The 26152-nt window shown below is 39.4% G+C and overlaps 1 protein-coding gene across 1 annotated transcript in view; it reads left to right on the forward strand.

The window, feature by feature from the left end:
* Window positions 1–7842: 7842 nt before the first annotated feature.
* Window positions 7843–26152, forward strand: part of LOC122236194 — a 49426-nt gene continuing 31116 nt past the window's right edge. The window contains exons 1-2 of the mRNA XM_042977089.1: window positions 7843–7945; window positions 11094–11193. Coding sequence (XP_042833023.1) covers window positions 7879–7945; window positions 11094–11193 — 167 coding nt within the window. The 5' untranslated portion in view covers window positions 7843–7878. The remainder of the gene's footprint in view (window positions 7946–11093; window positions 11194–26152) is intronic.

The following is a 26152-nucleotide window of genomic DNA, read 5'->3' on the forward strand; positions in this document are numbered from 1 at the left end:
TTGTGCTGTGGAAAAATATGGCCTGAAGAGTCAGGCAGGCCTGGGATAAGACCCAGTTCATGCACTTGCCACTTGGATTTAGCATCTTGGGTGGTGACTTCTTTCTTCTCATCGGGAGATTCTTGGCTGGTTCTGGTTGCACTGAATCTAGATTTGAGTTTCTTTTTCTGTAATGTAGGGATAATAGTATTCTCCCTATAATGTTGTTTTAAGGATGAAATGAGATAGCACCTATAAAGTGCTAATCTACAGAAAATGCTCAATATATGCTACTTCCTAGTTCCCTGGAGCCTGTCCTCTGTCCCCAAGCTCTTGGGAATGGAATGCTCTTATGCCTTGCCCTGACTTCTCTCCTCTTCCTATTTTTTTTCCTCTTCCTCCTCCTCCTTTTCCTGTTCTGTAAGGATAGTGAGGTCCCGAGCTGGCAGATAAATTGGGCTCCAGCTCAGGTGAAGCAGAGAGAATGCTTGATGTATTTGTCCTGCAGCTGAGGAAGCAAGCTGTGTTTGTGGTCCTGGTTTCCATTACTGAGCCAGCCATATTTTATCTTCCCTTAAGTGGCAGCCAGTTCCCTCCAGGTCAGGTCAACACAGACTCTGAATACAGGAGAGAGAAGCAAGTACTTAAACTGGCCAGAGGTATTTATTTCTCCTACAACTGTGCTGTCTAAAAGTGGCACTAACATCTTCAAACCTGAGGCTGGGAGTTGCAGTTCTCTTTTGGCGAGGTCCTTTGAATCTCCAGCCTGCTTCCACTCTGGCGAGCCTATGTGATAGTGCCAGATGTGTTCCTTTGTACAGCTTTCATCCTGGCACCTACCTTCTCAAAGCCATTATTAACTCCCCAGTGCCTGTGAAGTAAATCCCAAACTCCTTCCCTTGGCACCCAGCTCAAGTGCTAGTCTCTCCACAAAGCTTTGTTTGGAGGTAGGTGGAGGTAATTTTGTCCTTCTCCAAACTCCTCTGGCTTTCTCTGAGCAGAGCATCAGAATCTGATGCTTAGAAGTCTCCCTCTGCAGTAAAGGCTTTTAGAATCTTAGCCTTCTTCCCCAATAGAAGGTAGGCCCTTTTAAAGTAAGATTTATGCCCAACTGGCTGTTTTTTCCACAGTGTGTAACACATATTAGGCAACTAGATGAATGAATTTGAAGGCAGTAGTTGAGCTGTAGTATGTATGTGTGTGTGTATACATATATATAAATATATATTTAAATATGTTATATATAAGTTATTTATATTTAAAGTTTATTTATTTATTTTGAGAGAGAGAGTGCAAGTGGAAGAGGAGAGGCAGAGAGAGAGAGAGAGAGAGAGAGAGAGAGAGAGAGAATCCCAAGTAAGCCCTGCACTGTCAGTGTGGAGTTCGACATGGGGCTCAATCCCAAGGATTGTGAGATCATGACCTGAGCCAAAATCGAGAGTCAGACGCTCAACCAACTGAGCCACCCAGGTACTCTGAACTGTAGTATGTATATTTAATTGCCGGTGATGTACTATTTGATGTACTAGGGATGGCAAATTCCTACCATGCATACCCTCATGTTTCTTCTGGTATATATGGCTAAATTCTTTTCATGCACCAATCCTGATGGGCAAGTGACTGTTTGGAGAAATAGGTTGCGACAGATTCTAAAAGACTGTGTCTTATGCCAGTAGGATGGAGTGCTGTGATTGATTAGTAATGGCTTCCATTACCACTGTATCAGAATTGATTGAAAGGTGGAAGTTTTATGTCATATTACATTTGATGTTTCCATATTGGTAGAAAGTTGTATTAAATGATATGGATGTACTTGCAATGAGAACTGACTCTGCTAAAATTGTGATCACATCAACATATGGAGAAGTTATGGAAATAACACAGATGGGAGTCACCCCTCTATTCCTAACTTTCATTTTGGCCTCTTCCACTTGGGAGCTGATAGCAAATTGTTTAATCTCCATTTCTCCACATGTACAATGAGTCACTAACACACATTTTGCCTACCTCACAGCCAAAGAAGAGGGTAATTTTCCTGGTTCTGAGGAAAAATAAAATATATGGAAATATGTGTGTTTATGGATAATTGTTAGAATTCATAAATAACTTTTGTTATTTCTTACTTTGAAAACCCCATATGTGCATTACATTTAAAAAAATACAGAGAAGAAAAAAGAAACCCACTAATTCCTGCTGAGCAGAGACAATCACTAGTAACAGCTTAGTGCATATCCTTCCAGATCCTTTTCAATGAGATTTATAGTTTTTATAACCCTTTGAGGCTTATTTTCTTTTCCTTTATCAATATACAGAGGATATTTTTAGACTTTATTAAATGTTCTTCTATAATATTGCTTGAATATTAGTTAACTAGATTTTTATTGAATATTAATAGTGTACTGCTCACTGTGAAGTACAAATGCAATGTTGATTTGATTACTTATATGATGATCATCAGGCAAGAGGGACCCTAAAAATTGGTTTGACAAATTAAAAATTGTTGCCTTGTAGTTTGCTTGAATAGTGGGTGTTCAGATAGCATTGTGGGCTATTATACAGGAATCTTATGGCAATGGTAATTGTCAGATGTGTTGATTTTAATGAAGGCCAGTATTTTGGATTTGATGGATCTCAAAGAACAAATAAAGAAAGAGAGAGACTGAATATTCCTTTGGTAGTGTTTAAGTGATCACTGGATGTTAGTTTTATAAATGTTTGTATAGCGAAGAAGGGATGGATTTTTGAAAAGTTTTAATCAACAGGAAACAGGGAAGAGAAGGTTTTGAATTTAGCTTTTGGTAGGGTTCTTTGTTCCCCTTTTGTTAAAAGCAAAAGAAAATTAGCAAAACTGATTAAATTTAGAAAAGTACACTAACCACTGTGCTTGTTTTTGCTGACTTAAAAACAATAGTCCCTCTTGAACATAAGAGATATTTTTGGTCTGGAGGACAAGGACCAGATTCATGAAAATATTAGAAACATGAGACAAATTTCCAATTAAGGGACCTATAGTATTACTGTAAAATATGTATCACCCTATATGGTCATCTCCATAGGACATATTTTCAAGGCTCTTTTAGAATTCTAGGGACTTGTATCTGCAGTTGGGTATAGTAAAAACACATGCTCAAAGACCTGTTTTAAGTTCCATTTCTGCAATTTACTAGTTGCATGATCCTAAACAAATACGCAACCTCTTTCAGCCCCAGTTCCTGTATCACAGGATAGTTTTTAGAGTTAAATGGAATCATGTCTTTAAGTTCCTGGCACAGTGTGGGTACTCAGTAAGTGTTGGTCACCCACCCCTATAGAAAGCTCTAAATAGTTCATGGAAGGAGACAAGTTGGTTCACTCTCTCTCCTCAAGAAAATTTTGTATTTTCTTGTATTATTTTTTATAAGCAAAAAATATCTCTTGTATTATCTTTTATAAGTGAAACCACTGACAAACACATCCTATAGGAAGGTTCTAAGAAATTAGATAACTAAGCAAGAGTAAAAGCAAAAAACTTCATAGGCATTTTAAAGATATCCTTGGTTCCATTTTAATGTTTTATATATTCATTTGATCTTAATTATACTTATTTCCCTAAGGCCTAGAGACTTCCAGAAGTCCATTTCCACCCAGGCCCATGCTCATCTCCTTCTGTGACATCTTATCTCAGGAATAGCATGAAACCATTTGGGATCAAAGCCTTCTGGTTTGGGAATGCTGCACTTAATTCTCTCTTACCATGTGGGGCTAGATATGTGGGTATAGACTTGGCTCTTTACATCTACATACTTGATTTGATATCCAACCCATTTTTTTTTTTTTTTACTCTTTTACCTAATTAGAGAGGATGTGGCTTAGGAGAACAAAGCTGTCCTCAGTTCTACATTGCTTCTTCCTTGGGTTTACTCCTCAACCTATTAAAAAAATTATTCCTAAAAAGGATAACATTTTCTACTAAACATTACAACAATGTCTCAATCCAAATGAATATTTTAAAAATGGAGATAATGACATTCAAGTATGTATAATTTTCTTTCCAAAGTGATTTTTTTAATGTTTATTTACTTTTGAGAGAAAGAGAGACAGACAAACAGACAGAAACAGAGTATGAGCAGGGGAAGGGCAGAGAGAGAGGGAGACACAGAATCTGAAGCAGACTCCAGGCTCTGAGCTGTCAGCACAGAGCCCAATACAGGGCTTAGACTCATGGACCATGAGATCATGACCTGAGCTGAAGTCAAAAGCTCAACTGACTAAGCCACCCAGGCACCCCTTTCCAGTGTGATTTCTAACACCTATATGTTGTTAAAATCTGTGTGCTGAAGAAAAGCTGTGTATATCCAACTGGTTTGTCATATTTATATCACACTCTCCTTTAAGGTCTTAGAAATAACTCTAAGTATTGACTCTTATAAAAATTAAACTTCTTTTATTGAATCATTGCTTACACTTTAAGTGAAAGAACGCTAAAAATGGACCGAACATTTAAAATCCAGTTGGTATACAGAGAGGTTTGATCAGTGTTAAAGGCTTCTGACAGGCCCTTGTCACCATCAGAATATACGATATTTTGTGGTCTGGTAGAATTAATTTATTGGCTGCTCTAGTGATTATAACATTGATTTGTTCCCCATGTTGCATTCATTTCATCTGTGTTAGTATCACAGGAAAAACAATACAGTTGCAATTATTACCTGAATATTTTTCAGGAAAAAAAACTAGATAGTTGTGCATTTGTTTATTTGTTTATTCCTTTACCAGCCAAAGCTGTTGCCCAATAATTAACTAAACAATGGATTGAAGCAAAGCACTAGATTTTCTTTTTCTTTGACATCTGCCCTGTATGGAGGAAATTTGTGGGAGGGCAGAGGACAGAAGACATTTTCAAAAAATTCTATACAACATGGTTAAGAAATTTCTCTGTGATTATAAAATCATACAAGAATAATTGGATGGAGATACCACCTGATTCCCCTGGGAATTCTAGTGACATTTCTGAGAGCCAAGAAGGGTCTCTGCATGATTCTCAGAAGCATTCTGCAATTTTTTTCCGTCTTCTCTCTTCAGCTCAATGGGTTCCTGGCCAAGTCCCAGGACCAGGAGCTGGGAGAAAGGCTGGGCTCAGCTCAGTCAAGATGGAGTGAAATTCCAGACATGCTGAAACTCCTGTGTGAAATCTCTGGGGAAGTTTAAAAAACTTCAGAGCTCTGTACTTCATGAACAAAATTCTAAATTAACCATTCCAGGGTCACTTCTGACCAACTCTTTAGCCCTTTTCTTTTGTGGCATGGTTGAGAAATCCAGTTCTAGCCCATGTAGATTTATTTGATAAAGTGCATTGGAATTTGCAGGGGTGGTGGTGGTGGTGGTGTCATGATTCAATTGCAAAGGTGAAAATCTGCACATCTTGAAAAAGAGAGAGCCACTGGCTACAGAAGAAATGTCTTCATTAGTCTTAACTAAAATATGGTCATTTCATTTGGATTTTTGATGGTAATTGCTCTATTGCACCAATATAGAACATGTCTAGCTAGGCTGGCACTTAGAACAGCTGTTGTAAATGCTTAAGAATAATTAACAAAAAGTAGATTACTTGAAATGTAGAAGAAAGCCAAAAATGCCAGAGAAGAGGCAATGATGGTAGAGATGCTCTTTTTCCTTTTGGTACCATTGTTCCCTTTGTGGCCTCTTAACTATAGTACTGAAATGGCTACCACTCATGAAGCCCATTTAAATGCTTAAGGGTGTTCTATGCATTATGCCACTCCATCCAGACAGCTGCCCTGTTTATAGGTGTCAATCTATAGCTAAGGAATCTCAAGTTTAGGAAGGCTCTGGGGTTTGCCCAAGGGAGCTCATTTTATGGGAGGTGAAAATGCAAATGCTAACATAGGATTTGTGAGCACCCTTCCTAGAATTCTTAGTTCTGATTGTACATACATCAGGATCTCCTGTGGAGTTTTTTCAAATGCAGATTCCTGGCTTTTAGCCCAACACCTCCAGTAAGAGGCTAGAAAACCCTGGTGTTTGCTTATTAGTTTGTGTATTTAGCTCTACATAAATGTTTGAGGTGCAGCCCTAAAAAGTCATGCCATAGTCCAGGATGACTGAGACAGAGGGCCAGGGAATCAGCAGAATAGCCTCCAGGTGACTTAGAGGACAGTGGGGCAGTGGACACACACATGGTCATCTCTGTTGCTCTGTGCTGCAGAGCCCCTCTTTCTTCTCATTGGTTTGTTTTTAAAACTCCCCCCCCGCCCCCCGCCGCTTCTAGCCCCTAGCACAATTTCTTCCACAGAATAGATATTCCAACATGTTTGTGAAATGACCACATAAATGCCACAGCACGGAACATAGCCTGGCCCAGTTAGGTGCAAGTAAAGGATAGATCTTGGGAAATAGACTGAAAAGGTGTGATGTCTGAATGGCAGGACTCTGAAGTAACGGGAGTGAGGGAAGGAGCAGCATGTTCTGAATGCCTTGGACACATAAGTTCCTTTCATGAGTCATGTCATTACTTCTCATAATGGTCCTCCAAAGTAACTTCCATCTCACACACTGAACAGATGAGCAACTCAGCCTCAGACAATTTAGTAGGATACTAAATGGTCATATGGCTGGTATCAGAAAAGCCAGAATTACTGACCCTCTGTCTGACACAAAGCCTATGCCCTTTATATGTTACTCTGAATCTCCTAATTAGAGAAGAATCTTGCTCTAGAGCTGCTGGTCCAACAGAAATATAAAGCAGGCTACAATGGGTCCCCAATGTGGGACACATAGGTCATTTAAAATTTTCTAGTACCCACATTTAAAAATGTAAAAAGAAACAGGTGAAACTAATGTTAATAAAAACAATAAAAACAACAAAAAATCTCAGTAAGACATTATACATTTTTTTCCTTCATACTAAGTTTTCAAAATCTGATGTATATTTTATATTTACCACACATCTCAACTAGGACTGGCCACATTTCAAGTGCTCAGTAGTCATATGTGGCTCATGGCTGCCATATTGACAGCATAGGTGTAGGTGATCTAGTCTGGATTGATGTTGGGGAGCTCAGTGTTGGGAAACCCAGGAGGAGGTCATACTTTGAAGGTGACTGGGTCAGGCAATTTGGCATACAGGAAGTATGTTATTAATTAATTAAACATAAATTAATGAGTATCTACTATGTACTAGGCACTGTTCTAGGCCCTAGGATAGAGAGGGGAACAAGATCAAGTGCTTTCACTAATGGAATCTACACTCTAGGAGGTGTGATAGACAACAAGCAAGTCAACGCATAATATAAGTGATATGAAGAAAAAATGCAGCCAGCAAGCAGATAGAGTGCGACAGGGACTATTTTTGATGAGGTAGTGAGGATGAGCCTTTCCAAAGATAAGACATCTGAGTGAAGACTGAAGCTAGGCACAGGAAAAATTTAGAGAAAGAGTGTTCTAAGCAGAGGGAATCCTGAGGTGACAACATGTTGAGCATATTCTGGGAATAGCAGGGTCAGTGTTTTCTGAATCGGGACAGAGAGTAGTAGGAAGTGAGGTGTGAAAGTGAGACTGGGGTCAGCTTCTGCAAGGCCTCAGGACTTCCCCAAGTGTGATGGGAAGGCTTCACAGGGTTATAGTCAGAGAGGGGAAGTCCTCTGATATATACATACTTTTACAAAGGATGTCCTGGCTATAGTAAGGAGAATCACCTGGAAGTTGGGGTGATGAATGACAGGTGGTTATTGCAGGTAATGGGTAGAGCTGTGGGGAATAAGTCGAACTTCATTGGGATGGGGATGCACAAACACTAGGGATCCCATTCTTAGGGTGCTGGTGTGCTAAGTGCTACTTTATATATTTCAGAGGCATATGTTGATAATTGGAGACCATTTTTTTTTCAAATTGCACATTTGAATGGATTACCAAGACTGGGACTCAGAGAATCAGGTCATGATAAATTGCCAAAACCGGGATAGGATGGGTGAGTGCATCTGATGTTATAAGGTAATTTGGTCAGGGACCCTAGAAATTCCAGAACCTGCCTTAGCCCAGCCAGTTCTCTTCTCTGGGAAGAGGTTCAAAGGAATAATAAGTTATGAGAAATAGTGACATGTAGAAAATAAGAGTGGCACTGTATCATTGGCTGACCTTGTATTTAAAACTCCAGTGTATAGTCATTGGGTAAAATAATTGGCACAAGAGGCATGAAGTGAACATTAAAGTGGAAGGATTATCTTCTTAGCCCCTGTCCATACCTTGCAATCTCATCACTGGAGATGAGAGGACCCCCTCACTAGAATGTTGGCTTCATAAAGACTGGGATCCTATCTTATTCACATATTCCCATATTCCCAGAGATAGAACCTGGCATCTAATGAGTGCTCAATATTCATTGCATTCATCCATCCATCCACCCATTCAATAACTCCTTCTAACAGTATCTTTGCCAGGCACTGGGATAGAGCAGGGAGGAAATATGGCCATTTGCATTCTGAATTAACAGTCACCATCAGAAACAGACTTTTCCCACTGTATGATGAGCTCTTGGGAGAGGAAGGACAGGTCCCTGTGGGAATGCATATGAAAGTTCCCTCATCCAGGGCTCTGGGGAGCCTTCCCAGAAGCAGTGGTGCCAGCAAAGATCATTTATGGGCTTAGACTAGGGGGTATGACATTTGTAAACTAAAAATCCTCTGTTGGTGGACTCATAGGCAGTATCACGGTAGAATGAATGCAGAACTATATTTTCAGAATAATAGTCTATAGTTAGTTGGCAAATTTAAATGGTGATAAAGCCTCATTAATATGTATGACCCACAGTCTTCCTAAATTTGGTAGAATGAAAAACTGGCATATATGATAATTTTTAAAACCTTACATTCATGCCATTCATTTGTGTAATCTGGCATATAATACCTGATTATCATAATTTTGCGTAAATAATGAATAAAAACGAAAAGGAAAAATTAAAACCTTTCACATTGGACACAATTGTAATTCTTTTACAGTAACATTCACAGTGAAATTCTTAATTAAGTCTGCATGCCTCTTTTACGAAAGTGCATTTTATAGATATAGTTAATTTTTTAATGTCTGCATTAATGAGAGAAAAAAAGAAGCATAGATAATTCCCCAAAACCAAAGCTTAAAATCCATCTCCACTGGGCTGTGTGATAAAGTCTACCCTGTGCAATGCCTGATATTTATTTTCTGAATGATGCTCTTTGTAGGACAATATTAATATGCATTTGTATTTCTTGAAAAAAAAAATAGCTGTTGTAAATCAGGGAAGAGAATATGGCAAGGGCTGAGGGATGTGGAGTTCTGTTTGGGATTGACATTTTTCCCAGTGACAATAGTTATATAGATACCTGACTAGCTCATATGCCATAGGTTGAAAGAGAAGAAGATATTTATTCCCTTCTTTCCTTCCTTCCCTCCTTCCCTCCTTCCTTCCTTCCTTCCTTCCTTCCTTCCTTCCTTCCTTCCTTCCTTCCCTAATCTCAATTCATTTATCATATTTCCAGAAATTTTCAGTGTCAATAAAAACACAGAAATCCATTCAAGTTCAGACAAAACCTTAACAATAAACTTGGAGAAACAACTTATCAATATGATTACCTCCATGGGAACTAAATACTTCAGCCCATTTGTAGCCTAAACCCCTCAAGGCCCATGGTCATAAACTTGAGAGGATATGCTGTACATATGTCATGCATATGTTAGTGCTCCTGCTTGTGTATGTGTTGATGCCCAAAACTATTCTTTTTAGAAAAATTAAAAAGAATTCGACAAGCATATTGTTGAGGGCATTTTGCAGTATTTGTTGCTGTCATCATAATAAAGATTACAAATGATCTCCCTGCTGTTCAGGATGTATCATCTAAGATCAGATATCAAGCCAAAGATGGCAGAAATGCATTCAGAGCCCTGCTTTATGAATTTACTTTGCTTATTGCATTTCTTTTCTTGGAAATGCAATTGCTTTGGAATTACTGGGATCAGGGGGAAAAGCATGTCATCAAAAAAGGAAGCTGTAGAGTGGGGAAATGTGATAAAAGTCAATTTAAGTTTGACAGAAATCTTGGGGTTTTTTTGATCCATAACTTCTAGGTAACTGCTTCAACCTTTGCAAAGCCAGAAGAAATATTTTCATTCATTTTTGTTGTTCAACACACATTTCAAAAGGACAGACCTGGTGTACTATCAGAAACTTGATAATAGTTTGGAATAATAGGTCATATTTAAAAAAATCAAATAATCCAATTATCACACAAATGTAATTGGCTTGATTTTTGCGTGTGAGAAAACTGTAAGAAAAGAAGCAAAATAATGAAAAAAATCTATTAAGTACTAAATAGACATCAGATTAAGCCAAACTTCTTGTTCCTTTCAACACAATCAATCTTAAATTTCCGTTTAGCTCATATAAAATTCAACATGTTATTTTCAGTAATTGTACAATATATCATGTACAGAAATACAAATTGAAAATCATTTTCTCTTGGAGATATAGTCTAAAGTTTTTTTAAAAGTTTATTTATTTTAAGAGAGAGACACAGAGAGAGAGAGACAGAGACAGGCAGAGAGAGAGAATCCCAAGCAGGCTCCACACTGTCAGTGCAGAGCCCAACATGGGGCTTGATCCCATAAACCGTGAGACTATGACCTGAGCCAGAATCAAGAGTCGGATGCTTAACCAACAGCCACCCAGGCACCCCTGTAGTCTCAACTTTTGAGAGTAAGAGTATATACATGCACGTGCATACACACACACACACACACACACACACACACACACACACAGGAGCTCTCATCTCTCGTTCTTTGGGTACCAGTGCACACACAAAAATACAAATTTAGGTGGGTTCTAAGCTATGTTTCTTGGATTGCAAGTAACCAAAATGGACTTTGGCTAATTTAACCAAGCAGAAATTTATTGGAAGTGATGGGATTACTTACATAGTCAATGTCAGGCTAAAGAAGCAAGCTTGGAAAGGGACATGAAGCCAGGCATTCTATTTGGCAGGAATTATTTTGTAGCATCAAAGTGCTAAGGCTCAGTGAATGAGCCCTAACCATTTTCATTTTGTTCTCTCTTTTTTGGTTTAAATTGTGTTTCCTGGAAGGGAGCAAACATCCAAATGATTCATTTGTTCAGATGCTCACTGTTGGAAGAAGAGTGTGGGGCACTTCCCTTAACTATTCCAAGAGACTCTGTCCAATGAGGTAAGAAGGGGACTCTAAAGAGATGGATTCCGGGTAGCCTAAAACAGCGAGCAAATAGTCCAGGGTGTGAGAGTAAGTAGGTGTTACTTCTTGGAGATCTATTTCTAGTCCTGAGTGATGAGATGACCATCTCCTCTTAGACCATTTCCAAAGCACAGCACAGATTGATGCATTGTAATGAGCTCCTGGTTTGGAGTCTGAAGACCTGGGTCTCATACTGATTAGGTTTTATGACTTTTTGTAACTCTTCTGTCTTGTTTGTGTCCTAGTTTTCCCATCTTTCCTGTCTCATTATGGATAGTTTCCTATCTTGTTATGGACACGAAGGACAATGCACATGAATGTATGTGAAAGCACTTTCTAAAGCTGGAAGAGGGTTTCCAAATGCTCCTATGAGTTCGAGAATCCTCTGTGAGTGACCGCAAGAGCCTAAAAAGAGACAAAGACCCAATAGCATGTTTGAAATCCAGCACATATACGAGATAGTGAGATCAGTGTCACTTCATGAATGTGTATACTTGACAGATTAGATAGCTGAAATGACTGTCATGAAATTTAATTTTAGGGGCACCTGGGTGGCTCAGTCAGTTGAGTCCCTGACTTTGGCTCAGGTCATGATCTCATGGTTTGTTGGTTCGAGCCCAGTGTTGGGCTTTATGCTGACAGTGCAGAGCCTGCTTCAGATTCTCTGTCTCCCTAGACTCTCTCTTCCCTTACCCTGCTTGTGCTCTCTCTCTAAAAGTAAATAAATAAATAAATAAATAAATAAATAAATAAATAAAATTAAAACATTTTAATTTTAGCTAAGTCTGTTATTCACCAGACTTAGGCCATACTTTGTAAAGCAAAGTCTTCAATTTCCTCTTTTTAGAACAACCTGTTCCATGATGCTGGTTCCCAACAGTCCTTAGGCTTCAGGCATCTGTCTGGATTTGGGGTTCTTAAATTATAAATGAAAAACATACACAGAGGGGTCGTATTTGATGAATATGTTCTGGAGTTCTTACATAATTCAAAATTCACCTATTTCAAGACTAATACCACCAAAAGATAGGAGATAGTTTTGTTTAGCAGCTAAAATGAGTGTCTGCATGTAGCCCAAGCATAAACTCAGTTTACAACTTGCTTGCCTCCTTCATCTTTGAGACTAAATTATGTGATTGTCTACAAACTTTCATTTGGGTGGTTGAGTCATATTATTACAAATTTTGCACATAAAAAGAGGCTCAACGTATTTTATGTCACATTATTTTGACTTCCTGTAATTCAAATCTGCATCCAATATGGTGGCTCTGCAATTTGACATAGTGTTCTAGTGGCCTCACCTTTTAAAAAGCCCCCTTTTGCAGGAGCATTTGATTCAAATCATGAACACATTCACTGTCAGATATATCCCATTTAACAAATGCATAAGGAAGAGCCCAGTAAAGCTAGGATACTTGAGTGTACATTTCATCCTGACCCACCTTTGAAAAATTTTGATTTTTGTAAACCTGAGCACTCATGTCTGGTGACTGTGTCTTGCTTTCACATGGGCTAACACTAATGAGTTGAATGAAGAGTTTTTCTTTGCATGCTAGCCCAAATTTCTCAGTTGAAAAATGAATTTCTCTGCTTTTGGTGAGGGGTGGGTGAGTAACACAAGTCAAGGGGGCAGATGTCACCCAGCCAAGACATATTTTCTTGGTCAATGTCAAGGAAGGCTCAGCAATCCAAAGTCACACAGCTGTAAAGCTGTGAAGACTGGCCAGCTGAAGAGCTGAGTTCTCATCCAAAAAAAAAAAAAACAAAACAAAAAACACTTCACTACCTCTTTTGAGGCAAGACTTCCAAGCTGTTTTGTAAAGGAGCCACTTAAAGCTCTCTTCTCTCTCTCCCTATTTTACCTTTTAATGTTACTTTCTAAAAACAATTTGCAGTGCTATATCCACAAATTTTTTTTCAAGGAAATGATTAGATATTTTGCCAAACAAACAAACAAACAAGCAGCAGTGGGCTTTGAATGAGGTATAGGAAAATAATGCATTCTAAGAAAAGATGGCTATACAAAATAAACCGAAATAAAAAAAAAAAAGGACATAGGATAATTCTTGGATGAACATCTAGATTTCAAGTAGAATGTTCTCTTGTGTGCAATTACGTGAGCATGGCATAGATGTTATGGAATAATTTTCTAGATTCCCCTGTGTGTTTCTTTGCTTCTAGTTGGAATGTCTTCTCCAAGTTTCTTGGCCTCTATTCTTTGTGTGTGTCTGTCGGTTTCAGTCTGACTTCACCTGACATCACACCAGGAACTTCATAAATGAAGCTATTGCCTTCTCTTCTTGATTATTCATGATATTGCATACCTAGGTCTTATCACTTCCTAAAATAAAAATAATCTCTTACAATGGCCTGCAGGCTCATCATCTACAAATTACTTTCTGTCTATCTGATTTTGTTCAATCCTCACCGTGGTCCTCTGAGTATCATCCTATTTTCATGGACACCTAGCTTGAACTGCAAGATACTTTGCAGCTTGCTATAGGAAAGAGAGCTGGGATCCATATCCCACATCATTTGATTCTCTACCCTCTGTTCTTTGTTTTGGTCATGTAGCTTCTCCATAGGGGCACTCTTCAGATGCTGTCCTCTTGTCTTCAGGTCTGTGTCATGGGCCTTGCACACCTATATAGGGATGAGATCCACAATAGCATTCTAGGAACTGCCATCCCAGGCAGTGCCTCCATATTTCCCAAATGGTACATTTATTTATGTCTCAGTTCTGTTCTCCAACCCAAGCCTAGCATCCACACAGTGATTCTCTTCAATATAGACCTCAGGCACGGTCAGTAGGAGGGGTACTGCCTTGGTGCTATGCCCCCAACCTCTTTCAACTTGTTAACTTGCTGCACTAGCTTCATACCCACACCCTCACCAGAACTGACTGCCAGCAATGCATGCAGGCCCTGCTGTAATTAAGTATTGATTTCGTGTAACATGTGTATACAGAGGAAGTTCATCTCATTTGTGGGCTGCTGTTATCTGTCGGTAGAACAAAATGTGTGATTATCAGTGGATATCCTATGGCTATGTATGGCGAACTGTAACCTCAAATCCATCTAATTGTAGTGACATTACGGTACGCCCTTCAGGAGTGGACCATTTGTCTTAACATGGCCTCTGCTGCTGTTGGCCTGCTTTTGTCCCTAGAAATAGCTGCACAGATTCTTCATTGCAGCACCTTCTTAGTTCCAATTTGGCCTTGCCGGATGGAAACTAGCAAAGTCCATTTACTATAATGTAATATGGCTGTGGCTTCAAATAAATGGAGCACCAGGTATTATTTGTTTTCTGCTTTCTTTCGAGTGGTCACACCTCCTGGCATTCTTCTGGTAACCTTGCTATTCCCAGGAGAGCAAGACAAGAAATTCTGGATGGAAACAAAGTTCACATCATTAACACCGTCAGGAAAAGCTGGTAGGTTCTTGCATCCCCCATCACCTTTATATGGCATTCACGAGCCCCTGGGCTGAGTTGAGATTGCTCTGCTCTGTAGATTTGATGAGGTAGGTATACTGGGGGGAGAAACCCTCCCACCCACCACAGGACTGGAAGCCCAAGGAACTGGGACTTGAGTCTCTCTTAATTGTGTGATTTCTCTTTCCATTTGACAGCTTCATCTCCACTGAACCACTGGCTGTCTTGATTAGGAACTTTCTCCTACCAGTGGAATGGAAGTTTCTAAATAAAGATATGAGCTGTTTGTGTACGTGTCTTTACTTGTTTGGAGTTTTCCATCATGGGGAGGGAGATTGGATGGAATAATCTATGTAGGTGGTGACCTGTCTTCATTGCTTGCTCAAAATATTGGCCTGGGGTATCAGGAGATGAACCAATTAAAATGTCTTATTTCTAAGGCTGGCAGTCTCTCCTTTAACACAGTTTTATCTCTCACCTACTGCTACCTCAGGTTACTTCCATTAGGTGTTTCTTTTGCTGCCATGTAAAGAGATGAAAAATAACATTGTAGACAGACTGCTGGTAGAGGGGAAGGTTTCCAATCCTGTGCACCATTGTGGGTTATGTCTCTGAAGCACACGCTGAACTCAAGCTCCATTTTAAGTGTCATTGTATTATAGTCTATTCGCCTGGCTGAGTTAAGAGTCCTAAAGTAGGGAATGGCAAGTAATCGTCAATCACACTGCAGGGGTGTCAACTGTACCTTAAATATGTCACTCAGGAATCTGGTGAATAAGCCAGAAACAAAAGTGTAAAGTAAAAAAAAATCTTCCTCCAATGTCCTCCTCTGATACATTTCAGCAGGGGTCTTTTAGGGGCCATGTTGACAATAATAGTGCACAAATCATGAATGCCCCTTTCTGTACTTTCTGGTATGGGATGGAGGGTATATGGGGAAGATTTAGGCTTTGGGGTCACGTGGCTCTGGGTGCAGATTTCCCGGCTCTTGGATACTGAACAAACAATGGCTCATCCCCTCAGAGCTTCAGTGTTCTCATCTATGTGCTTTGAGCCTAATAGGGATCTTAAAGGTCATGAGGCCTGAGTAGGCAGCACTCACAAAGCCATCTAGTACATAGTGGACACTCCTTGAAGTGTCCTGCCACTACACTTCCTAGTCACTGAGTCCATTACAGCTCTGACGATACAGCACTTTTGCAACGTTTACGTGTGTTTCTTTCCTCTTAATGACATATAAATCCATCCACAAGAAAATGTCATAAGGATGCTTTGATCTATAAAATGTTCAGAATTTCTTAAAACCCTAATGTAGAGTGTGGCTCTCTAAAAGGCTGGGTCTGGGCCATTGCCATCAGCAGCAGATTTTGCTGAATAGTACTATATGTGCTTAATAATAAGGTTTTCCTTTTTTTGTAAACCATTTTTTTTGTGTGGAACTATTTTCTGTGATGCTGAGGTTACAGAAAATATCATTTTTCTGTCACTGTTGGTGTTCTTCAGGTCCCCACTTTTAAATGGATGTGCCTTTGGAAACCTGGGTAGTTATCTACATCAGAAAAACACCTTATCCTGGGCTGCATTGGGTGACTTGGACAAAGCAATGAAATTTAGATGGGGGAATGCTATGTATTACATTTTATAAGAGCCAGCTTCCAATAATAACCATCTGACCCTTGTGATCCTATGTTTTCAATTTTCTTTTTAAAGAATGCAACAAGCAATGCTGCCAAGGCATATTTTTCTGTCAAGTGTTCGCTGACTTGTGAGTTGCTGGGGAGATTTTCTGTCTTCAGTGTTAGAAGACACAAACATTCACCACTTATGTTTTTCTTAGAGTAGCTTCTCATGCAGCGGTCTCATGGCATATGCTAAACCCCAGGTTTGTATTTGAAAAGAAAGTCCCTGTGTATGAATGCAGAGAAATAGGGGCATAATTTTCACCTTGGTTCTAGGTTTTTGTTTTGGTTTGGTCTTTTTGACTTGGGTATGAGCTCAATGTCTGGTAATTAAAAGAATAAAAGTAGAAGCCCATCACTAACACCAAAATGCATTTATTGAGTGGCTATCTTATACACATCCCTTTTCTAGGCTTTATTCTGAGGCATTTTCTATAACATAGCCTATCTCAAAGACTGTTTATTAAAGTAGCACTTTGGGAATCCCTGGTGGGAAGTTGGTGTGATATTCGGTGTACCTTCCCCAACTACCATGTAGGGCATCACCCTGAGGGTGCCTGTGTAGGAAGAGGATTCATTTAAAAATTCATTTCTAGGAAATGCCCTGTATCTTTGTACAAGAAATCCAGATAACCTGAGTGTTATTTGGCTTTGTAAAAATATTGAGCTGAATCCTGATCTCAGTTTCTGCCTCCTTTCCTTTTCTCTTCTTTCTAAACAAAAGAGCAGTTTAACATTAGCATAGTTGCTGTATTAGTTATCTATTGCTGGATAACAAGTTGTCCCCAAATGTAGTGGCTTGAAGCAACCCACATTTATTGTCTCCCACCTTCTGAGGGTCAGGAATTCAAGAGTGGCTTGGCCAGGTACTGGCTTGGGGTTTCTCATGAGGTGGTGGTTAGTGTCAGTAGGGTTGTGGCAATCTGAACACTTGACCGGGACTCAAAGATCCATTTTCAAGGTGGTTCAGTCACTTGGCTCTTGGTTGGAGGCCAAAGCCTTTCTATATAAGCCTCTCCACAATGTTCTTTAGGACATGGCAGCTGGTTTTCCCCAGAGGTAGTGATCTGGAGAGAGCAAGAGGGAGGAGAAAGAAAGAGAACAAAAGGAAACCATAGTGGCTTTTATAAATATCTCCAAAGTCACAGAACTGTCACTTTCTCTTTATTTGTTGGAAATGAGTGACAAGTCCAGCTCACATTCAAGGGGAGGAGAATTAGACTCCTCCTCTTAAAGGGAGGAGTATCAAAGAATTTGGGAACACACATTAAAACTATCACAGTTGTATGTGTCATTTAACGTTTCTGAAGTATAGGGAACGGGGGTAGCTCAGTCGGTTGAGCATCTAACTCTTGATTTCAGCTCAGATCATGATTCTAGGGTTGTAAAATCGAGTCCCGTGTTGAGCTTCATGCTAAACATGGAGGCTGCTTAAGATTCTCTCTCTCTCTCTCTCTCTCTCTTTCTGTCTCTCCTCCCTTCCTCCCACCTTCTGCCCCTCTCCCCTGCTTGTGTCCTCCCTCTCTTTAAAATACAAAAATAAATAAATAAATAAATAAATAAATAAATAAATAAATAAAGTTTCCAAAGAGTTCCCAAACCCTGTTTTTTTTTTTATATTAAATTTAGTGTCAAATTGGTTTTCATACAACACCCAGTGCTCATCCCAAAAGGTGCCCTCCTCAATGGCCATCTCCCACTTCCCCCTCCCTCCCACCCCCCATCAACCCTCAGTTTATTCTCAGTTTTTAAGAGTCTCTTATGGTTTGCCTCCTTCCCTCTCTGTAAATTTTTTTTCACCCTCCTCTCCCCCATGGTCTTCTGTTAAGTTTCTCAGGATCCACATAAGAGTGAAAACATATGGTATCTGTCTTTCTCTGTATGACTTATTTCACTTAGCATAACACTCTCCAGTCCCATCAACGTTGCTACAAAAGGCCATATTTTATTCCTTCTCATTGCCAAGTAGTAGTCCATTGTATATATAAACCACAACTTCTTTATCCATTCTTCAGTTGATGGGCATTTAGGCTCTTTCCACAATTTGGCTATTGTTGAAAGTGCTGCTATAAACATTGGGGTACAAGTGCCCCTATGCATTAGTACTCCTGTATCCCTTGGGTAAATTCCTAGCAGTGCTATTTCTCGGTCATAGGGTAGATCTATTTTTAATTTTTTGAGGAACCTCCACACTGTTTTCCAGAGTGGCTGTACCAGTTTGCATTCCTACCAACAGTGCAAGAGGGTTCCCATTTCTCCACATCCTTGCCAGCGTCTATAGTTTCCTGATTTGTTCATTTTAGCCACTCTGACTGGCGTGAGGTGATATCTCAGTGTGGTTTTAATTTGTATTTTCCTGATGAGGAGTGATGTTAAGCATCTTTTCATGTGCCTGTTGGCCATCTGGATGTCTTCTTTAGAGAAGTGTCTATTCATGTCTTCTTCCCATTTCTTCACTGGATTATTTGTTTTTCAGATTTTGGATACTAGCCCTTTGTCCGATATGTCATTGAAAATATCTTTTCCCATTCTATCGGTTGCCTTTTCATTTTGTTGATTGTTTCCTTTGCAGTGCAGAAGCTTTTTATCTTGATAAGGTCTCAATAGTTCATTTTTGCTTTTAATTCCCTTGCCTTTGGAGATGTGTCAAGTAAGAAATTGCTGCGGCTGAGGTCAGAGAGGTTTTTTCCTGCTTTCTCCTCTAGGGTTTTGATGGTTTCCTGTCTCACATTCAGGTCCTTCATCCATTTTGAGTTTATTTTTGTGAATAGTGTAAGAAAGTGGTCTAGTTTCATTCTTCTGCATGTTGCTGTCCAATTCTCCCAGCACCATTTGTTAAAGAGACTGTCTTTTTTTTCCATTATATATTCTTTTCTGCTTTGTCAAAGATTAGTTGGCCATACTTTTTTGGGTCCAATTCTGGAGTCTCTATTCTATTCCATTGGTCTATGTGTCTGTTTTTGTGCCAATACCATGCTGTCTTGATGATTACAGCTTTGTAGGAGAGGTTAAAGTCTGGGATTGTGATGCCTCCCGCTTTGGTCTTCTTCTTCAATATTACTTTGGCTATTCGGGGTCTTTTGTGGTTCCATACAAATTTTAAGATTGCTTGTTCTAGCTTGGAAAAGAATGCTGGTGCAATTTTTATTGGGATTGCATTGAATATGTAGATTGCTTTGTGTAGTATTGACATTTTAACAATATTTATTCTTCCAATCCATGAACATGGAATGTTTTTCCATTTCTTTGTATCTTCTTCAATTTCCTTCATAAGCTTTCTATAGTTTTCAGCATACAGATCTTTTACATCTTTGGTTAGGTTTATTCCTAGGTATTTTATGCTTCTTGGTGCAATTGTGAATGGGATCAGTTTCTTTATTTGTCTTTCTGTTGCTTCATTATTCGTGTATAAGAATGCAACTGATTTCTATACATTAATTTTATATCCTGCGACTTTGCTGAATTCATGTATCAGTTCTAGCAGACTTTTGGTGGAGCTATTGGGTTTTCTATGTATAATATCGTTCTCAATGGTAGTAGTGTCTTTTCTCTCCTAGCTCTAAGGTGCAAAGTCTCTTGCTGTAGAAGAACTATAGTATATTATTAGCCTTCTGTATAAATCTCTGCTTCCAATTGCTATCCTTTTGCATTCTGGGCAGAATCTGTCTCAGCCAGTGGAGAAATAATAAGCTGAGACATTTTGCTGATCTCAAACAGAGCATTTCCCTGTGGTTTTAAGGCTTGCCTTCATCATGTTTTCATTAAAACATGGATGGTATCTCTGAAGAGTAAGTTTGAGTGGACTGGCATTTATTTTGTGAGCACTGGGGATAGAGAAGAGCATCTCTCTAAATTTGTGGTTCTCCTTGGTAAGACAAATTTAAAGAAATAACATCTTCATAAATAAAATGTAGGAAAGATCATCAGAAAATACTGGAGTATATTCTGAAGTTAGGATAGTAATAAGATTTTTTGTTTATAGTAACCTCTTGAGAAACATTAAGTATTTCTAAGATATTAACTTAGGGGCCTGCTAGTGAGAAAGGGAATGATCTGGAGGGTTGATGTGTTTTTAATCTTTTAAATTAACATACAGTAAATTATCATTTTTGATACACAGATCTATGAATTATAACACATGTATAGATTTTTGTAACTACACCCACAATCAAAATCCCAAACAGTTGCATCACTCCCAAATCTCCCTCTTGCTACCCCCTCATAATTGTATGGCCCCCTCCAATTCCTTTCAACCTCTGATTTTTTCTCTGTCACTACAGTTTTGTCTTTGAGAGTGCCACATAAATGGAATTATATGGTGTGTAATATTTTGACACTAAATGCTTTCATTTATTACAATGCTTTTGAGATTCATTCAAGGTCTTGTAGGTATCAACAGTTCATTCCTTTTATTGCTAAGTTGTATTCTGTTGTATGGATGTACCACAGTTTGTTCATACATTTGCCTGCTGAAGGAGGTTTGAGTTGTTTCCAGCTTTTGGCGATTATAAATAGAGCCAATATACACATCTATGTACACTTGTTTGAGTAAACATAAATTTTCATTTCTCTAGGGTAAAAATGTAGGAGTGGGTCACATGGTAATTGAATATATAATTTTATAAAAAACTGTCAAACTGGTTTCTAGAGTGTCTGTGCCATTTTGCGTTCCCACCAGCAATGTATGAGAGTTCTAGTTGCTTCACATGATTACCAACACTTGAAATTATTGAATTTTTATTTTAGTCATTCTGTTACATGTGTACTAGTATCTGATTGTGGTTTTAATTTACATTGACCTAATGGCTAATGTTTTCTTTGGCATATCCTCTTTGATGAAGTGTCTATTTAAGTATTTTTTTAAAATTTTTAAATGGGTTATTTTCTTACTGTTGAGTTTTCTGAGTTCTTTTTATATTGTGCTTTTATTGTCATGTCTGTGCACTGTTTGCATAAATCCAGCACAGAAATATTTTCTCCTCTGCTTTTTAAAAACATTTTTAAAAATATTTGTTTATTTTTGAGAGAGAGAAAGAGAGGTAGCAGGGGAGGGACAGAGAGAGGGAGACACAGAATCTGAAGAAGGCTCCCGGCTCTTAGCTGTCAGCACAGAGCCTGATGTGGGTTCAAACTCACAAACTGTGAGATCATAACCTGAGCCAATGTCAGATGCTTAACCAGCTAAGCCACCCAGGAGCCACTTTCTCCTCTGCTTTTTAAAAATATCTCATACTTGTGGTGCCTGAGTGGCTCAGTTGGTTAAGCGTCTGATTTCAGCTCAGGTCATGATCTCACAGTCTGTGGTTTCGAGCCCCACGTCTAGCTCTCTGCTGACAGTTCAGAGCCTGGAGCCTGCTTTGGATTCTGTGTCTCCCTCTATCTGCCCTTCCCCTGCTCTGTCTCTCTCTCTCAAAAATAAACATTAAACAAATTATAAAAAATAAAAAATGTTTTATATTTTACATTTAGATCTAAGATCCATTTTACTTAAATCCAATTTACTTAATGTGTGAGGTTCAGATTGGGAACTCTCGCTCTCTCTGTCTCTCTTTCTCTCTCTCAATCATCTATCCATCTGACATATAGATGTCCAATTGTTCCAACACTGTTTGTTGAAAAGACTACCCTTTTGCCATTGAATTGCCTGTGCAGCTTCATATGCATAAATCAACTGGCCATATTTATGTTGGTCTATTTTAGGAATCTCTGTTGAGACTTTTCTAGTTCTTCATATGGTGAGTAACATTATATTGTATCCTGGACATTTTGAATCTAATGTTATGAGACTCTGGGTCCTGTTTAAATGCTATCAAGAATGTTTGGAAGTTTTATTCTAGTAGGCATTTAAACTGCTTAGGTTCAGATCACTTGTTCCAATCAGCATTCTGGAGATTGTGGTTTCAATGCCAAGTCCATTTTCAAAACTTTATATTGCTATTAAGATCACTGAACAGCAGTCCCAGCTGCCCAGCCAAGACCTAGGTGGTTGACTAAGGTATGTTGTTTAGGGTCAGATCTATGCATGAGCCACTTGGGATAAGTCCAGAAGTCGTAAATAATTTCATGAGTTCATTTTCCCAAGCTTCTTTTCTCTGTGGTCTCCTAGTACCTTTGGTTCCCCATGGTTCCTCTTTTCTACCTTCCACTCAGAAAATTGGGGCTTTGCTTATCCCACTCTGCTGCATATTTCCTATGAATCCATCCTTGTCCAGGGCCATGTAGCAGAAAGAGAGAGTGAAAAAAGTTACACACACACACACACACACACACACACACACACACACACACCAGTAACCAGGGTTGCTCCATACGGTCTTAAAGACCACAGGTCTTTTGGTCAGACAAGAAACATCCCCTTCTTCAGAGTTTTAGGTGCCTGGATATCACTATAGCCTGTATGTAAGAAGATGGGAGAAAAGAGAGAGAGGAAGGGAAAAAAAAGGGAAACTGGAGATTTTGGTCCTCTCTCTAGCCCTGAGGGATCCCCTTTCCCACTCCTCATGCCCAAGCTAGAGAGCTTCTTTTAGGGCTCTCTTTGTGTCTTGTACCCAGTTCTGAATTTCAGGTTTCCTTCAGTTTGGGCAGGGGATACTGGGGAAAAATGACAAAAATGGCAAGAGAAAAACATCCTCCAATTTCAAGGAGAGGGGAAACAGACTCCTATCTGATGTTATGGCACTGGGATCTAAATATTGTTATGACTTTTGGAAAAAATGAATTTCTGCAAACAACTAATTGATCAAGAGTTTCAAAATAGTTATATTTAAACATTATTTTATAATATGTATTTTCTGGAATAGTTCTTACTTCCTCTCATTTGTGGTTTATCAGTGGTACAGATCACAAAGGAAAGGCAAGATCAATATTCAAATCTTTCTCTTTATTTGCTGGTTTTCAAAATAATGAAGTAACTCACCATTATCCTCTAATGATGATCTATTAGAGTTTTTTCTTTCTTTTAAAAAAATCATTATGATCTCATGGCTTTAAACAAATTTGATCTGTTTATATCCACTGAAATTATTAACCTCATTGATGCTCAAATTGAGTACAGAGCTTTTCATTATCATTTGATCACTTTGGATAAACCATGACATAGGCCAAATCACTTGTTCACATCACAGCGGGAACAGGTGATAGTTTACAGGTAAGACCCCCAGACGGCTAATCTTTTCCTTGAAGACATATTACAATTACTGGCCAGCACGTGTTCAGGAACGAAGTACAGTGTTATCCACCCATTTATTTTATAATTATTCATTCATTGAATAATTATTCAATTGAAACACCCATTGAACCAACAGACATTTATTGAATACCTACTGTACCCCAGCTGCTGTGTTAGACATAGGGATCTTAATAAGCCAATAGAAATAGACATGTTTCCTGCCCTCAGGGAGATCATATCTAGTCAGGGAAATAGAGGCACTAATTAAATATTTGCACAAATGCATGTTAAATTGTAATGTGACAGGAACTAACAAGATTATTCTGAGGAGGCATGTGGAAGTGATCAGGAGAGCTGGACCCTTCTGGAAGGCCAGAGAAAGCCTCCCTTAGAGAAGATGGCTTCCTTGACGTCTGAAGGAGGGAAAGAGGCTGGCCAAACACAAGAGGGAGTATATGTCAGTACTTATATAGTATAATCTCTCCTTGCTGTCCCTGTTTTTCATTATAATCTGGATCCATGCCAACTGTAATCTTCCTAAGGCCTAGACTGAAAAAAGTCTCCTCTAGGCTTCTACTGCTATTCAAAAAAAGTTTGTTTCCCCTTAACTTCCATTTCCCTTCCCCCCAAAATGTCACTAACCTCTTCTGGTCACCAGGTCAAATATACAAAGTAGGTTGTTTGAACAAATAAAGATTTTCTATTCTCTCCCTAAGACAGAAAAATCCATCCAGAGAGTCTTATATAATCTCCTAACCTTCCCGTGATTTTTTCTTTGGGACGCTGTTGGATTTTTTTTTTAAGAAGAGTTCAGGAGCACTTAATTATCTGCAGAACAAGTTGGATCATGTCTCCAAGCTCAGTATGGATTCAAGCTGAGCCCTCTAAGCAATAGGCCCCCTGGGGCTTGCTTCAGTGGCGCACATTTACATTGGTTACTCCTGGTAACCAGGCCTTGAGGTAAAGGAAAAGAAAGCTTGGATTGTGGCTAAATAAAGAACTACCCAGACACCTGGCTGTTTACCCGAAGGACCATCCCCTTAGGGGTGGATCTGGTCTTTTCAGAAGGTGGAGAGGCTTGACAGAGAGAGGGCAGGAGAGAGAAAGAGAATGCACAAGCACAGTGGCCCTTCTGCCTTAAATTAGGAGATTTTGTTCTGACAAGTGCTCCAGGCACCCCTCTATTGCTCTCAACAATGAGATGTATTCTGAGAGTGCTGTGAAGCCAGTATGGCAGGCTTTTCTTTGTGTTCCTTCTTCCTTAGGCTCAGCTTTTGGCAGCTGCAAGACAGTGTAGGGGCCCCCACCTTGGGCCTGATAAGAATGCACTCTTGGCCCGAATGGCCAGTAGCCATCCTGTGGATGCTTATGGCTTACAGCAAGAGAAGAGCCCTCCTTCTGGCTCAGGGACGCTCCTGCCCTGATCAGGCGCTGTTGGTCCCACAGTAGCAACCACCAGAAAAGCCAACCTTGGTTTGCTGCCCAGGGCTATTATGTCACAGTTGATGACCCGCAAGTGTTCATAGGGTCTTGGCCAGAATGATCTGGCCAGAGTTACAATTTCAAGGGAGAAACATTTCATTGGTGGTTCTTTTTTCCAAACCCAAGCCAGCTAAAACTGAAATGGATTTTATTGCTCTTACAAGTGAATATTCCCTGGGTAGATATGGCTTCAGGCATAACATGATTCAAGTGATGTCAGGAGCCCTTGATGTCTTTCCTAAGCTATAAAAGAAAAATCAGGGTGCTGTTACTAAAAGAAAAAAAAGTAACGTTGGGTTGCCACAAAATAATAAATGTCCACATCAGTTAGTATAATATACACAGTATGCCTGGATGGGATTATTTTTTTCTTCTCTCTCCTTCTTTTTGGAAATTTCTGGTACTTCTCATGGTTAAAGCAATGAAGGAGAATGTTTGTAATGCAAATTCAAGAAAGGATGGAGATGATGAGGTATACAAGATAGTCTACCAGGAAGTTAACCTTTACAAGGCAAGATGTCAAATTGTTTCTTTAAAATCCACCCATGTGGCGTGTGGGAGGCTCAGTGGGTTAAGCGTCTGACTTCAGCTCAGGTCATGATCTCAGGGTTTGTGGGTTTGAGCCCCACGTCAGACTCTGTGCTGACAGCTCAGAAGCCTGAAGTCTGCTTCAGATTCTGTGTCTCCCTATCTGTCTGCCCTCCCCCGCTCACATTCTGTCTCTGTCTCTCAAAAATTAATAAACATTGTAATAAAATAATGAAATAATCCACCCAGAGCCCAGCCACTACGGTGGTGTCTTTTCCACCTACTATCCCTACTTTCGTCCTCATGGTTTGAAGCTCCTTGCTTCCTAGGAGCAGAACTGGTAGGAAAGATAGTGACTACTGAGTCACAAAGAGGTGGTGTCAGGGTGGAGGAGAAGGAGATGAAAGGAAAGAGGGAGGTCTTGAAGTGGGAAACGGTTGTGAAGGAGAAGGTCTGCAGCTAAAGTCCTGGTTTTGTGGGGAAGTTCTATGAATCTCTAGTGAGAGAGATTCAGCTGCAAAATGTGTATGGGGGCACATTACAGGGCTGGAACACTATCCAAAACTTAGCATCCTTTGGACTCAGCAGAGGTTAAAAAATTTATGAAACACTCTTAGGGGTTCGTGTGTGTGTGTGTGTGTGT

Source organism: Panthera tigris, chromosome A2, assembly GCF_018350195.1.
Source record: "Panthera tigris isolate Pti1 chromosome A2, P.tigris_Pti1_mat1.1, whole genome shotgun sequence".
Taxonomy (NCBI): Eukaryota; Metazoa; Chordata; class Mammalia; order Carnivora; family Felidae; genus Panthera; species Panthera tigris.